The 16,153-nt window shown below is 53.1% G+C and overlaps 1 protein-coding gene across 1 annotated transcript in view; it reads left to right on the top strand.

Moving 5' to 3' along the window:
* PLOD1 (procollagen-lysine,2-oxoglutarate 5-dioxygenase 1) overlaps positions 1–16,153 on the top strand; it is a 40,834-nt gene that overhangs the window by 2,467 nt on the left and 22,214 nt on the right. The window contains exons 2-5 of the mRNA XM_003822061.5: positions 10,824–10,915; positions 12,613–12,746; positions 13,197–13,360; positions 15,456–15,568. Of these exons, the coding sequence (XP_003822109.1) occupies positions 10,824–10,915; positions 12,613–12,746; positions 13,197–13,360; positions 15,456–15,568 (503 nt within the window). The remainder of the gene's footprint in view (positions 1–10,823; positions 10,916–12,612; positions 12,747–13,196; positions 13,361–15,455; positions 15,569–16,153) is intronic.

Genomic DNA, 16,153 nt, shown 5'->3' with positions numbered 1-16,153 from the left:
ATGTTGGTCAGGCTGGTTTCAAACTCTTGATCTCAGGTGATCTGCCTACCTCGGCCTCCCAAAGTATTGGGATTACAGGCGTGAGCCACCGCGCCCGGCCAGGAACCGCCATTTCTTGAGTACCTCCCTTGGACCAGGTTGTGCCCAAGGCCCCACGTCTCCCAGTGGTAAAGCTGGCAGTGCTTGCTCTCTGTGAGGCTTGGTGTTCTAGCCTGTAAGACCCGGTGATACTACCTCACGCCTGGAGCTCTAACAAGAATTCCAGGGGATGAAGTTGGGGAGAGTTCAGCTCAATGCCTGGCCCATGAAAGGCCCTCGGCAAAGGGCATTTTCTCTCCCGGTCCCAGGGCTGCTGGCTTACCGCAGGGCAGTAAGACAGCTCAGAAAGTCCAGTGATGGAAACGCTGACCACCAGGCTGTGCAAAGGGCTCTCGGCCTGGGTCCCCTCACTGGCCAGGAGCCCTGTTATGGCCTTGTTTTCTGGGCCTTTGATCCCCCTGCTTCTGCTGACATGGGGTGCCTGCATCCCAGACCATCCCAGGAGAGAAACCGCAGCTGCCCATGATGAAGCCCGGTGAGTTGAATTGAAGAGGGACCAGACTGATGACAGGGCATTAGGCACCCTGATCCCCAGCAAGTGACAGGAGGAGGGCAGAGCAGATCCAAGGAAGCCTTCACAGAGGGTGCTGCTATGGGCAGAGGACAGGATCAGTGTGCTACTGAGGTAACCCAGGTAGAGCACCTGGTAGGTAGAAAGCACATCTGTGCTCACTGATGCACAAGAGAGCGGATCCCCAGGCCTGGGGCTAATGTCAGGCCAGTCTGAGTTGGGCCCTTTGCTTCCCTTCTCCATTTGGATCCCTCCCTGTTTTCCTTTTTTTTTTTTTTTTTAAGTTTTCATTTTCTTTTTTTTTTGTTCTTTGAGACAGAGTCTTGCTTTGTCGCCCAGGCTGGAGTGCAGTGGCACGATCTCAGCGCACTGCAGCCTCCACCTCCAGGGTTCAAGCGATTCTCCTGTCTCAGCCTCCCAAGTAGCTGGGATCACAGGCATGCACCACCATGCCTGGCTAATTTTTGTATTTTTAGCAGAGACGGGGTTTTGCAATGTTAGCCAGGCTGGTCTCGAACTCCTGACCTCAAGCGATTTGCCCACCTTGGCTTCCCAAAGTGCTGGGATTACAGGCCTGAGCCACCATGCCCGGCCAGGATCCCTTTGCTAAATAAGGAATCATCAACTCCATTTTGGAGACGGGAAGACTGAGGTCCTGGTAGGTTAAACATCTGGTCTCTCATTGCCAGAGCTGGTTGGAGGTGGGGTCATTGTCTGGAACTCAGACCTACTGTTCATTTCTGCACCTCTGGACGGGAAGGGGGTGCTGTTGCCTGGAAATGCTGCCTGGGGGGAGCCTGCTCAGCTCCCCCAGACCCAGCTGAGGTGTGACCTTTAGCCAGCTGGACAGGAGGACAGAGTGGGTTGCTCATCTTCCCTGCAGGTCTTGCCTGAGCATCCCACTGACTAGTGTGTGTGTTTGGTGGGGGGTACCCCAGCAGCCCCCAAAGAGGCCAGCTCTTCCCTTTCCCTGGCAGATGGATGGGAGGGGGCAGCTACTGAGGTGGATTCAGCTGGAGTAGGGAAGGGGATTTGCTGTGGAGTCTCGGGGAGTGAGATGGGTGGGGCGCTGTTGGCAGCTTGTCTGTCCCCTCACCCAAAACGCATGGCCTTGGTGCATGGAGAGAAACATGGACCGTTTTCACTTTTAGGGGGCTCCCAATCAGAGGGGGGTACAGAGCACCTCACTTCAGTAGACACCCCGCGTCTGAGGGAAGAGATATTGCGCCATCCTGGGGAGGCTTCCAGAACAAGATGGGAGACACAAGAAGGCTTCAACAAAGCAACATCTTCCATCACAGGGAACTGGGAGAATAAAAGGCAACATCCAAACAGGCAGATATCCCTAGAGCCAAGGCCAGATGTCCCACAGTCCTCCTGTTTGTAGAAACTTCTAGCAGATCTCCAGCTCCTGCCTTTCCCTGTGGGCCTTGATTTGGCCGTGGTGAGGGAAGGACAGCTGCAGAGATCAGAGGCTCAGCTGGCCGTTCAGGTCATGCTGTTCCCTACTAGAGAACAGAAGGGTCCCAGGAGTCAGTCAGGCTGCACTGGATGGTGGGGTGGGGCCGGGTCTGGGGAGACCTAAGTGGGCAGCTGGCCCCGGGGAGGCCAAGGTTGGCTCCCAGGTGCGGGGCATCCCAAGCTCCTGCCAGACCCTGTTCCTGGCTTCAGTTCAAGCCTGGGGTGGGGATGAAGGATGGGGGAGGGGAGAGGGCGGAAGGGCTTCATTCATTCCCGCCTCCCCAGGGAGCAGACTGGGTGTGTCATGACTGTGCCTTGACTCAGGCCACACAGTGACCACCCACGCCTTGGGCTGGGACTGCTTGGGGAGGCGGGGCATCCGGTGGCACAGTCAAACCAGGGGTGCCCAGAGGTCCCATTCTTCCAGGAGCTCATCACATACGCACGCCCCAACCAAGCCCTCACCGTCAGTCTCTCCACATCATTCTTTTTCTTTTTCTTTTTTTTTTTTTTTGAGATGGAGTCTCGCTTGCCTAGTCTGGAGTGAAATGGCATGATCTCAGCTCACTGCAACCTCTGCCCCCTGGGTTCAAGCAGTTCTCCTGCCTCAGTCTCCCGAGTAGCTGGGATTACAGGCGCCCACCACCATGCCCGGCTAATTTTTGTATTTTTAGTAGAGATGGGGTTTCGCCATGTTGGCTAGGCTGGTCTCGAGCTCCTGACCTCATGTGATCCACCCGCCTTGGCCTCCCAAAGTGCTAGGATTACAGGTGTGAGCCACCGCACACATCATTCTTCTCTTAAAAGTTCTCCTAAATTTTATTTTTTTGTACAGACAGGGTCTCACTGTGTTGCCCCGGCTAGTCTTGAACCCTCAGGCTCAAGTGATCATCCCCACCTTGGCCCCCCAAAGACCGGGATTACAGGTGTGAGCCACTGCACCTGGCTAATTCCTGTGGCCCAGTAGCATGACTATAGCTTACTGCAGCCTTCACCTCCTGGGCTCAAGCAATCCTCCTGCCTCAGCTTCCTGAGTAGCTGGGCCTAGAGGTGCGTGCCACCATGTCTGGCTAATTTTTTAATTTTTTGTAGAGACAGGGTCTCACTTTGTTGCCCAGTTTGGTCTTGAACTCAGGGCCTCAAATAAGCCTCCTGCCTTGGTCTCCCTAAGTGTTGACATTACAGATGTGAGCCACCCCACCCTCTGCATCATTCTTGCTCTCAGGAAGGCAGCTCCCCTTTATTCCTGACCCCCAGGGCAGCATCTACCAAGACACAGCTCCCCTTTAGGGGAGGCACCCTGTCGCCAGAACCCCCCCGCAGCTACCAAGGCAGGCACTGTGCCAAGCGCTTTACGGCATTGGCTCAATGAATCCTCATGAACGTCTCTGGAGGGAGGTACTATCATCTGTATTATTCCCATTTTACAGATGAGAAAACTGAGGCACGGAGAGGCTAAGTTCCCTGCCCAGCAATCTGTCTTTAGCACCCTCTCTGTTGTATCTCATTGATTTCTGCTGTTCCTGGATCACGGGTTCATCTGGGGAAGTCATTGCTGGACTTTGGGCAATAGGTGGGGAGGGCTGAGAGCTCTGGGTGCCAGGCCTTGGCCTTAGCCCAAGGCAGCTGGCTGGACCAGACAGAAAGCAGATGGGAGGGGCCTTGGTGCTCGAAAATGAATCTTCCACATCCATGCCTTAAGGGTTTCTCTGGCCTGGCCTAACAGTGAGCTGGGAAAAGACCTCACCACGTGACTGGAGTTGGGTGCTTGTGCTGCAGAGGCCAGAGGGAAGGCACTGGAAGCGCTGGCTTTTGTCTGCAGCCAGGAGTCTGGCATCTTAGGATGTTGGGCTCTTGGACAGGGAAATGAAGACAAGAGCATGGGCATTTAGAATTCCAACTCATTCCCATTTCACCTAAAGGTTCTGTGACTTTGGGTCAGGTATTTAGCCTCTCTGTGCCTCGGTTTCCTCACCCGAAGAAGCAGGGATAAAAATATCACCTTCCTCGTAGAGTGTTGACCGTGAAATAAGATAATGAATGTAACATGCCTCATACAGCACACAGTATCTCACAGGGGTTCAGTGGTGGTAGCTGTTCCTAAAAGTACCTTCCATGTTGCTGCTTTTTTTTTTTTTTTTTTTTTGAGACGGAGTTTCACTCTGTCACCCGGGCTGGGGTGCAGTGGCACAATCTTGGCTCACTGCAACCTCTGCCTCCTGGTTTCAAGTGATTCTCCTGCCTTAGTCTCCTAAGTAGCTGGGATTATTATTATTATTATTATTATTTTTTTTTTTGAGATGGAGTTTCACTTTTGTTGCCCAGGCTAGAGTGCAATGGCGCAATCTGGGCTCATTGCAACCTCTGCCTCCCGGGTCAAGCAATTCTCCTATCTCAGCCTCCTGAATAGCAGGGATTATAGGCGCCTGCCACCACGCCCAGCTAAATTTTTTTTGTATTTTTAGTAGAGACGGGGTTTCATCACATTGGTTAGGCTGGTCTCAAACTCCTGACCTCAGGTGATCCGCCCGCCTAGGCCTCCCAAAGTGCTGGGATTACAGGCGTGAGCCACCGCGCCCGGACTAGTAGCTGGGATTACATGCACCACCGTATAACTTGCACCATGTAAAATGCACCACTGCCTGGCTAATTTTTGTATTTTTAGTAGAGATGGGGTTTTGCCATGTTGGCCAGGTAGGACTTGAATTCCTGACCTCAGGTGATCTGTCCACCTTGGCCTCCCAAAGTGCTGGGATTACAGGTGTGTGAGCCACTCACTGTGCCCGGCCTTTTTTTTTTTTTTTTTTTTTTTGAGACAGTATCACCCTGTTGCCCAGGCTGGAGTACAGTGGCACAACCCTGGCTCACTGCAACCTCTGCCTCCTGGGTTCAAGCAATTCTCGTGCCTCAGCCTTCCGAGGAGCTGGGACTACAGGCTCTTGCCACCACGTCTAGCTAATTTTTGTATTTTTAGTAGAGACGGGGTTTCACCATGTTGGCCAGGCTGGTCTCAAATTTCTGATCTCAACTGATCTGCCTGCCTGAGCTTCCCCTCACTTCCCAAAGTGCTGGGATTACAGGTGTGAGCCACTGTGTCAGGCCTCACGTAGCTGCTTAAGGCCAGAATGTACAGTGTGTCTTGGTCATGCCCAGTCCCAGCCATGGTGAGGGAGAGGGAGACCAAGGAAATAAAGATGTGGCCCTGGCCTGGCAGAGGGAGAAGGAGCAGGTTTGTACCAATATGTCAACTACTGGGCAAACCAAGACTGCACGTGCAAAGGAGTGACCACATGGGATGAGATTAAGGAGGGCTTCCGGGAGGAGGTAGACTGGAGGCCTCCTTAGGGGAAGGAATGTGTGTTGCAGACAGGTCAAGGTAATGGGGTGCAGGCTGGGTTTACTGAGGCTGTTTCCTTGGGGATGTTAGGAGGTCATGCCAGGGTCTCTTGTTGGAGGGCTTGCCTTCAGTTCTCTTGTTGTGAACCGCCTCCCAGACCCCTGCATTGCAGCCCAGTGTCAGCGGACCAAGGGGATGGATTGGACCAGTGATTCCCAAATGTGGCTGACATCAGAAATCACCTGGGAAAGGTAGGAAAAATCCAGACTCCTGGGCCCACCTCAGACCCCTAGCCCTGGGGCCTAGGAGCCTGGATTCCACAACCTCTCTTGTGATGCTGATGTGTGGGCAGGTTTGGGACCCTCTGAACTGGACAATCACGTGGGATCCTCAACCAGAGAGGCAGGCTCTGCGTGGCCCAAGGAACCCGGGAGTTTTTTTTGTTTGTTTGTTTTGTTTTTTGTTTTTTGTTTTTGTTTTTGAGATGGAGTCTTGCTCTGTCACCCAGGCTAGAGTGCAGTGGCATTATCTCGGCTCACTGCAATCTCTGCCCCCTGGGTTCAAGCAGTTCTCTGCCTCCACCTCCCGAGTAGCTGGGATTACAGGCTCCCGCCCACCACCACGCCTAGCTAATTTTTGTATTTTTAGTAGAGATGGGGTTTCACCATGTTGGCCAGGCTGGTCTTGAACTCCTGACCTCATGATCCACCTGCCTTGGCCTCCCAAAGTGCTAGGATTATAGGCATGAGCCACCGTGCCCGGCTTTTTCTTTCTTTCTTTCTTTTTTTTGAGACAGAGTTTTGTTCTTGTCGCCCAGGCCGGACTGCAATGGCACAGTCTCTGCTCACTGCAGCCGCCACCTCCCGGGTTCAAGCGACTCTCTTGCCTGAGCCTCACGAGTAGTTGGGATTACAGGCATGTGCCACCATGCCCGGCTAATTTTTGTATTCTTAGTAGAGACAGGGTTTCACCATGTTGACCAGGCTGCTCTCAAACTCCTGACCTCAGGTGATCCACCTGCCTCAGCCTCTCAAAGTGCTGCGATTACAGGCGTGAGTCACCACGCCTGGCCACGGAACCTGGGGGTTAAGGTCCCAGTGTGGGCTCTCAGCAGCACTGTTTCCCTGGAAAACAGGGAATAGACAGGTTATGGGGAGGAAAGTGGGCATGTGGGGAGGGCACAGCTAGACAGCTCCCTTACATACACAGAGAGACAGGGCCCTCTCAACAGATGGCCTGGCCACCATCCCTGGCTGGGCAGTGCATGCATTTAGGTTAAGAGAGGAGACTCTGGGTTCAGGCTTGTGTCCAAGTCCTGGTGCTGCTGCTTCCTAGCTCCCTTGGGCACATTACTCGCCAGCTGTACCCTTGGTTTCCTAACTGGAAAGTCGGGGGTTAGTATGTGTGAAGTGCTTGGAACAGCATTGGCTGGGCACGGTGGCTCATGCCTGTAATCCAGCACTTTGGGAAGCTGAGGCAGGCAGATCACCTGAGGTCATGAGTTTGAGACCAGCCTGGCCAACATGGTGAAACCCCATCTCTACTAAAAATACAAAAAATTAGCTGGGCATGGTGGCCGGCACCTGTAATCCCAACTATTAGGGAGGCTGAGGCATGAGAATAGCTCGAACCCAGGAAATAGAGGTTGTAGTGAGACAAGATCTAGCCACTGCACTCCAGCCTGGGTGACAGAGCGAGACTCTGTCTCAAAAAAAAAAAAAATGTGTCTGGCACACAGAAAATGCTCGATGAAGGTAAGCCATTATTGTTGCTGTTATTGAGAAGCAGGAACTTGAGAAAGGGGCTTTGAGCCACGCCACCCCATCCCCTTCCCCCACCCCTGCTGCTGGAGTTCAAGAGCCTGTTCCATCAAGAATCCTGAATTGCGCATGCACGCGCACACACACACACACACACACTCACTCACATGCTCTCACGCTGGCTTTTTCCATCCATGAAATGTGACACTCTTCCTGTCCCCAGCAGCCCCCTGTTGCCAAGAGGGCCTCAGAGCTGGTGGCTCTGGTTCTCTTCACCTGGGGAGAGACTTCACCGTCCTGGCAGGAGCTGGGGGGAGCCCTTCCCCAAGTGTGAGCAGCACCCCTCGTTTCTGGATCCCAGGTTCAGGTAGTGAGGCCTCTCCTTCCCACACCTGCCTGGTGTATCCACCCCCTCCTCCCCAGGACCGCAGCTGATCCCTGCCAATCCCTGCTGGGCTGCCTGGCGCCAGCCCCCTGCCCTGGGGCCAGCTCCCTGCTCCGGCTACCCCTGCCCCAGCTAACCCTGCCCCGCCAGCTCTGGCAAGCCAGGCCCCTTTGTTCCTACAGTCTAGGTTCCTCCTGACTTCCTGAGGTGGTGGGAGGGGAGGGCCTTACCTGCCTGCTGTCTAGCTGGCCACCAGGTGAAAAGTGTAAGCTGCAGACCCTCAGGGAGCTAAGACTCACCCAGGGAAACAATGTTGAGCACCGCAGTGTGGGTCTTGCCTCTGTGGCTTGGAGGCCAGAGAGGGCAGGAGAAATCCGAGAAGGCTTCATAGAGGTGGAAGGGACGTCATTGTCACTGGCCCTGGAACCTGGAGGAAGGTTAGAGAAAGGAGACACAGGCCGGGTGTGGTGGCTCACGCCTGTAATCCCAGCACTTTGGGAGGCCAAGGTGCGCAGATTGGTTGAGGCTGGGAGTTCCAGACCAGCCTGAGTAACATGGCGAAACCTCATCTCCACTAAAAAATTTAGCTGGGCTTGGTGGGGTGCACCTGCAGTCCCTCCCAGCTACTTGGGAGGCTGAGGTGGGAGGATCACCTGAGTGCAGGAAGTCAAGGTTGCAGTGAGCCATGAGCCATGATTGTGCCTCTGCACTCCAGCCTGGGCAACGGGAGTGAGATTGGGTCTCAAAAAAAAAAAAAACCAAAAAACAAAAACAAGAAAGGGGACACAGAGGGAACCATGGTCCCTTGCATGGGAGGTCCCTTGCATGGTCCCTTGCATGGGAGGAACCCAGCAAGGAGAGACCCCCCTCCAGTTGGAGGAAGGCCTGCATGATGGAGAGGGATGAGTATATCACCCGCCAGATCAGAGAGGGCCTTGAATGCCAGGCCAAGGCATTTGCTTCTCATTAATCAGCACCAGTAATACCTCTTTATTTTTATTTATTTATTTATTTATTTTTGGAGACGGAGTCTTGCTCTGTCACCCAGGCTGGAGCGCAGTGGTGCGATCTTGGCTCACTGCAACCTCTACCTTCTGGGTTCAAGCAATTCTCCTGTCTCAGCCTCCCAAGTAGCTAGGACTACAGGCACATGCCACCATGCCCAGCTAATTTTTGTATTTTTAGTAGAGACGGGGTTTCACCATGTTGGCCAGGCTGTTCTCGAACTCCTGATCTCAAGTAATCTGCCTGCCTCAGCCTCCCAAAGTGCTGGGATTACAGGTGTGAGCCATTGTGACCAGCCTTCAGTAATACCTCTTCATGTGTGCCGAGCATCCCAATAAGGATTTTACATGCCTGATCTCATTTATTTATCATTTAATTACTCCAGCAGCCCTGAGAAGTAGGTACTATTATTATCCCTGCTTTCCAAGGGGGAAACTGAGTCTCAGAAGGGCTAGGGACTTGCCCCAGGTCACATGGCTATTAAGGAGCAGAGCTAGGATTCTAACCAGGCAGGCTAGCTCCAGACTCCTCGCTTCTCAGAGAACACAGCTTCAAAGTGTGCTCTGAGAGGGGCTTCCCCAGGGCTCCCTGAGATGCTCTCTGGGGAGTTATTTCCAGAAGGTTCTGTTGCAGAGGCAGGCCACACTACAGAGCCTGGGAGAGGTTCCTTGTTAAAATCGTAGGAATGGCTGCCCTGGCCAAAGGTCAGCAGTGGACCAGTAGATTTCAAGTCAGTTTCCACTCTGGGCCGACTCATTGGTTGTAAGAGCCTCAAGCATGGTGTTGGGAGAATCTAGAGCCGTGTGATACTCAGCAAGAAAGACTGTGGGATAGATTAGCAATGTCTGTCCTGGGTTAGGTATGGAGAGCAGGGACCTGTGAGCCATGTATTTGCTGTCCCTGGGCTAATTGTCTATCATTGGCCAGAGAGATCTTCCTGGTGGTCAGCATTCAGAGTAATCTTCCTTCCACACCCTCTATAGCCAGAAACTCAGTCCTATAATGCAGGGTGTAGACACCTCTCCTGTCTACAGCACATGCTTCATGACATGTTGGTCAGTGTATTTGTCTGTTTTATGTCGCTGTAAAGAAGTACCCGTGGCTGGGTGATTTCTCAAGAAAAGAGGTTTATTTGGCTCACAGTTCTACAGGCTGTACAAGCATACCACCAGCATCTGTTCTGCTTCCAGTGAGGCCTCAGGAAGCTTTGACTCATGGCAGGCATGTCACATGGTGAGAGCTGGAGCAAGAGAGAGGAGGAAGTGCAAGGCTCTTTTAAACAACCAGCTCTCTGCTGGGCACGGTGGCTCATGCCTGTAATCCCGGCACTTTGGGAGGCCAAGGTGTGTGGATCATTTGAGGTCAGGAGTTTGAGACCAGCCTGGCCAACATGATGAAACCCCGCCTCTATTAAAAATACAAAAATTAGCTGGGCATGGTGGCGAGTGCCTGTAGTCCCAGCTACTCAGGAGGTGGAGGTTGCAGTGAGTTGAGATTGTGCCACTGCACTCCAGCTTCGGTGACAGAGTGAGATGCTGTCTCAAAAAAAAAAAAAAAAACAAACAAAAACCCAGCTCTCTTGGTCGGGCATGATGACTCATGCTTGTAATCCCAGCACTTTTGGAGGCTGAAGCAGATCACCAGAGGTCAGCTGTTCAAGACCAGCCTGGCCAACGTGGCAAAGCCCCGTGTCTACTAAAAACATAAAAATTAGCCAGGTGTGGTGGCACCCGCCTGTAGTCCCAGCTACTTGGGAGGCTGAGGCAGGAGAATAGCTTGAACCCAGGAGGTGGAGGTTGCAGTGAGCTGAGATCATGCCACTGCATTCCAGCCTGGGTGACAGAGTGAGACTCTGTCTCAAAAAAATAAAAACCAACCAGCTCTCACATGAACTCAGAGCAAGAACTCACTCATTACCAAAGAGATGGCACCAAGCTATTCATGAGGGATCTAGCTCTGTGACCCAAACACCTCCCACTGGGCCCCACCTCCAACACTGGGGATCACATTTCAATGTGCAATTTGGAGGGGACAAATATCCAACTATATCAGTCAGTTATTGGGTGGACGGAGCCCTGGAGGAGACTCAGGAGACCTGGGTTATTTCCTGCTCTATCATCCCTTCCTCCCTGGGCCCTGTTCTGTAATGGGTTGACATGAAGACACTTCCTGCCAGAATTTGACAGGTCATTGGGAACAAAGACCTCCTCCCTGTCACCTCCCTCATCCTCCATTCCCATTCACCATACCCTCCTCTGTCTGCAGACAACCTTTTAGTCCTCACGGTGGCCACTAAGGAGACCGAGGGATTCCGTCGCTTCAAGCGCTCAGCTCAGTTCTTCAACTACAAGATCCAGGTAAGGGGTTTCCTGGGTGAGGCAGAGACAGTGAGGGGTGGCAGGAGGATCTAGGAGCTAGTGTCCTTTCCAAACTACCACATCTCTTAAGATAGACTTGGGGCCACAGGGGAGGCTTCTGGAAGCCTGAAGGATGAAAATGAGTTAGTCGGGAATGGGAAGACACAGCAGAGGACACAGCATGAGTCTAGGGGGTGATGGAGAGGGAAAGAGTTGGCTAAAGAAATGCTCAGATGTTAGTGTGCAGGAGCCTCAGCTGAGAGGCTAGTTTAGAGGACAGGGCCTCGGGATCAGCATTTCTACAAGTACCACCCCGTAATTTGGGGATGGGCACGGTCTGGACATCTTCCCGGTATTATAAACACTGCTCTAAAGAAACATGAGTGGTCCGGCGCAGGGGCTCACGCCTGTATTCCCAGCACTTTGGGAGTCATGATCCACTGAGGTCAGGAGTTCGAGACCAGCCTGGCCAACATGGCGAAACCCCATCTCTACTAAAAATACAAAAAAATTAGCTGGGCATGATGGCACACACCTGTAATCCCAGCTGCTTAGGAGGCTGAGGCAGGAGAATCACTTGAACCTGGGAGGCGGAGGTTGCAGTGAGCCGAGATGGCGTCACTGCACTCCAGCCTGGGCAATAGAGTGAAACTCTGTCTCAAAAAAGAAAAAAGAAAAGAAAAAAGAAACATGAGCTAATGCCCGATCGACCACTGGCATGGGCTTGGTGTCGTCTGTGTGCAGTCCATGGGGCTGAGCCCTGCAGGGAGACGAGTATCCTGAGTGCTTCCTTATGTCAGGCACAAGGTTGGGCACTGGCAATAGGGTGATGGACAATACAGAACATGTCATTGCTTACACAGAGCTTGCAATCTAGTGGCATTAAGTCAGCAAGCAAGTGTATCAGCTCACATGAATGAGGGTTGCAGCAGAGGGTTGCTTCAGGCATGGCTGGATCCAGGGATTCAAGCAGCAAAGTAAGGGCCTTGTGTTTCCATCTCTAGGCCCTGTTTGTTTTCATCGTGGTGGCAAGATGACCACCAGCCACAGATTCATGTGCCCCAGTTTCTCAACTTCAGCAGGAGACAGCCTTTCCTTTTTAGGAAAGGCCTGCAGACTGTTCCGTTTTTCACAGAACAGTCCCAGGGAAGGCGCTGATAGGCCATGCTGGGGTCACATGCTCAAATCTCCGGATGTGGGAAGGGCAGGAAGGGTGGGACATTCTGATTGGACAGGCATGGTCACATGACCACCAGGAACTGGCTAAGCCTCATACAGGTGGAGAATGGTTTCCTTACAGGGGAGGGTCAGAGTTGCTGGACCCACAGAAGCAAAAAAATTATTTCTTTTTCTCTTTTTTTTGAGACGGAGTGTTGCTCTGTCTCCCAGGCTGAAGTGCAATGGAGCGATTTCGGCTCACTGGAACCCCCACCTCCCGGGTTCAAGCAATTCTCCTACTTTAGCCTCCCGAGTAGCTGGAATTAGAGGCATGTGCCACCACACGCCGCTAATTTTTGTGTTTTTAGTAGAGACAGGGTTTCGCCATGTTGGCCAGTCTGGTCTTGAATTCCTGACCTCAGGTGGTCCACACGTCTCGGCCTCCCAAAGTGCTGGGATTACCAGCATGAGCCACCACGGCCAGCCCTGGAAAAATATTTCTTTACCAAAAGCCCGTGTTAAGGGGTGTTTCTCTCCAGGCGCTTGGCCTAGGGGAGGACTGGAATGTGGACAAGGGGACGTCGGCAGGTGGAGGGCAGAAGGTCCGGCTGCTGAAGAAAGCTCTGGAGAAGCACGCGGACAAGGAGGATCTGGTCATTCTCTTCACAGACAGGTAGGTGGGTCAGGGCTTCCTAGCCTGGGCCCCTCCGCGGAAGATAGAAGAATATTCTAAAATGAGGCCCTCCCAGAACATCGGGGAAGAAGGTGGACCACTCTAGCTAAGGTTGCCTAGTTTTAGGGTGTCCATTCCCGGTCTTAGTGAAGCCCATTCCCAGGCTTGGTGAAAAGATAAAGAGGAGGTGGCCCATGCGTGTGATGGGCCCCCTTTAAGTAAGAGAAGAATGACATGTTGTGGGGACCATCTCTTTGCCCAGGGTGCGGGTGGGAACATGGCAGGCAGGGCTGCAGACGGAGACAGGTCCATTTCCCAGATGGTGGCCCAGGCTGGCGTGGGCAGAGGGCCATTTGTGGAGCACTTGATCCCTGGTCCCTCCTGTCTGTGCCCTCACTGGGCCCCTGCTCACCCCTGCCCTGCTCCGTCTTCTCGCTGCTCTGGCCACAGCTATGACGTGCTGTTTGCATCGGGGCCCCGGGAGCTCCTGAAGAAGTTCCGGCAGGCCAGGAGCCAGGTGGTCTTCTCTGCTGAGGAGCTCATCTACCCAGACCGCAGGCTGGAGACCAAGTATCCGGTGGTCTCCGATGGCAAGAGGTTCCTGGGCTCTGGAGGTGAGAGACCTGGGTGCAGGGCGCTTGGCCCAGCAGAGGGGTCCATCTACTGCCTTTGTGAGGATCCCCCTTGTTTGACGTGCAATCTGGGTGTCTCACAGGTCTCCAGTGCAGAATGTCCTGAATAGAGCTCCTGACTTTTCAACCCCAAATGTGCTCCCCTGCAGTTCTGATCTCATTCAACAGACACGCAGCCCCATGGACAGAACCCAGGAGTCACTCCTGACTCCTCCCTTGCCCTCCTCCACCTACGTCCAATGCCAGTCACCTGTCTACTACTTTTTAAATTTTGAGACGGCATCTCAGTCTGTTGCCCAGGCTGGAGTGCAGTGGTGGGATCTCAGCTCACTGCAGCCTCTGCCTCTTGGGCTCAAGCAATTCTCCTGCCTCAGCCATCCAAGTCACTGGGATTACAGGCATGCACCACTATGCCCAGCTAATTTTTGTATATTTAGTAGAGATGGGGTATCGCCATGTTGGCCAGGTGGGTCTCGAACTCCTGGCCTTAAGTGATCCACCTGCCTCGGCCTTCCAAAGTGCTGGGATTATAGGCATGAGTCACCACACCTGGCCACCTGCCTCCTACTTCCTAAAGATCTCTGGAATCTGCTCTCTCTGGCCCACAGTTCACTGCCACCATTCTCACTGGGCTCCTGGCCGTTGGTAGGAGCCTCCTTACTGCTCCGCCAATCCCTACCCTCATGCCCTTCCAGGCCATTCTCCATCCAGCAGCCAGAGGTGTCTTTAAACGATGCAAATCCAAGGCCAGGCGCAGTGGCTCACGCCTGTAATGTCAGCACTTTGGGAAGCCGAGGTGGGAGGATCACTTGAGGCCAGGAGTTCAAGACCAGCCTGGCCAACATGGCGAAACCCCATCTCTACTAAAAATATAAAAGGTAGCCGGGCGTGGTGGTACACGCCTGTAATCCCAGCTACTTGGGAAGCTGAGGCAGGAGAATCTCTTGAACCCAGGAGGTAGAGGTTGCAGTGAGCTGAGATGGTGCCACTGCACTCAAAAAAATAAATAATTTTTTAAAATAAAAAATAATACTATATTATTTTTTATAATGTAAAATATATAATATATAATAATTTATATAATATATATAATATATATATTGGTGGCTCATGCCTGTAATCTCAGCACTTTGGGAGGCCGAGGTGGGCGGATCACGAGGTCAGGAGATCGAGACCATCCTGGCTAACACGATGAAACCCCGTCTCCACTAAAAATACAAAAAATTAGCCAGGTGTGGTGGCAGGCGCCTGTAGTCCCAGCTACTCGGGAGGCTGAGGCAGGAGAATGGCATGAACCCGGGAGGCGGAGCTTGCAGTGAGCCGAGATCGTGCCACTGCACTCCAGCCTGGGCGACAGAGCGAGACATTGTCTTAAAAATAAATAAATAAATAAAGATGCAAATTCACACACATCACTTAATGACTTTCCACTGCACGGAGAATAAAATCCACAGGCCTCTTTTCAACCTTAGATGGGGATCTGCCATCTGCCCTCAACAGACACTTTTTTCCACTGGTCCAGAGTAAGCACAGTCCAGATGGCCTTGCCCTGGCCCAGGCCCAGGAGTAGGGATGTCCCATTGCTCTTGTGGTTGCTTGTCACCAGTCTGTACTCTAGCCAGGGGCCCATGTGGGCTTCCCCACTATGCCAGGTCTCAGCCCCCAAGGCACTCTGTGAGCTTGGCCCAGCCTTTCCCTTCTCTGGGCCAGGTTTCCCAGATAACTGTAAAAAGGGACACCAGGCCTGTATCCTCCCAGCCCTGCTCTCCAGGGGCTCCTCGTACAATCCGTTTCTTCACCACCTATATGGTGCCCAGCACTGAACAGTACAGCTTAGTGGGCTCCATTGGTCTTATTCTTGGGGTCATTAGGAACTCATTAATAAATGACATTCACTGGCAGGCCCATTTCAAACCTGCAGCCCCACCTCCTGTCAATTCAGGAGGACTTCTGAGAGGTGACAGGGTTTGTGGGCATATGAGTGGAGGTGGATAAGAGGGAAGGGTGGGAGGAGGCCCCTGACTTAGAGGCTGGAAGCTAAGGGTCCGTCTTGGTGTCCCCACCCACCAACCTTCAGGCTTCATCGGTTATGCCCCCAACCTCAGCAAACTGGTGGCCGAGTGGGAGGGCCAGGACAGCGACAGCGATCAGCTGTTTTACACCAAGATCTTCTTGGACCCGGAGAAGAGGGTAAGAGGCAGTGGGCGGGCCAAGGAGAGGGGGCTGGGGATCCACTGGCCAGGCTGCACGGGAACAGCTCCTCTCAGGCCTGAACCCCTGGGTTGGTGTCTTAGTCTATGCAGGCTGCTCTGACAAACTGCCATAGGCTGGGTGGCTCCCAAACAACGGATGTGGATTTCTCATGGTTCTGGAGGCCGGAAGGGTGAGATCACAGTTGGGTTCTGGTCAGAGCCCTCTAACTGGTACAGAGACAGCTGACTTCTCTCTGTGTCCTCAGATGGTGGAAGGGGGTAGGGAGCTCACTGGGGCCTCATTGATAAGGACACTAATCCTATTTTTTTATTTTTGGGATGGAGTCTCACTGTATCGCCCAGGCTAGAGTACAGTGGTGCGATCTCGGCTCACTACAGCCTCTACCTCCCTGGTTCAAGCGATTCTCGAGCCTCAGCGTCTCGAGTAGCGGGGACTACAGGCGTGCACCACCACGTTTGGCTGATTTTTGTATTTTTAGTAGAGACGGGGTTTCACCACGTTCACCAGGCTGGTCTCGAACTCCTGTCCGCAGGTGATTTACCCGCCTCGGTCTCTCAAAGT

The sequence above is a fragment of the Pan paniscus genome, chromosome 1, assembly GCF_029289425.2.
Source record: "Pan paniscus chromosome 1, NHGRI_mPanPan1-v2.0_pri, whole genome shotgun sequence".
Classification (NCBI taxonomy): domain Eukaryota; kingdom Metazoa; phylum Chordata; class Mammalia; order Primates; family Hominidae; genus Pan; species Pan paniscus.
This window is presented reverse-complemented; position numbering and strand designations above follow the sequence as displayed.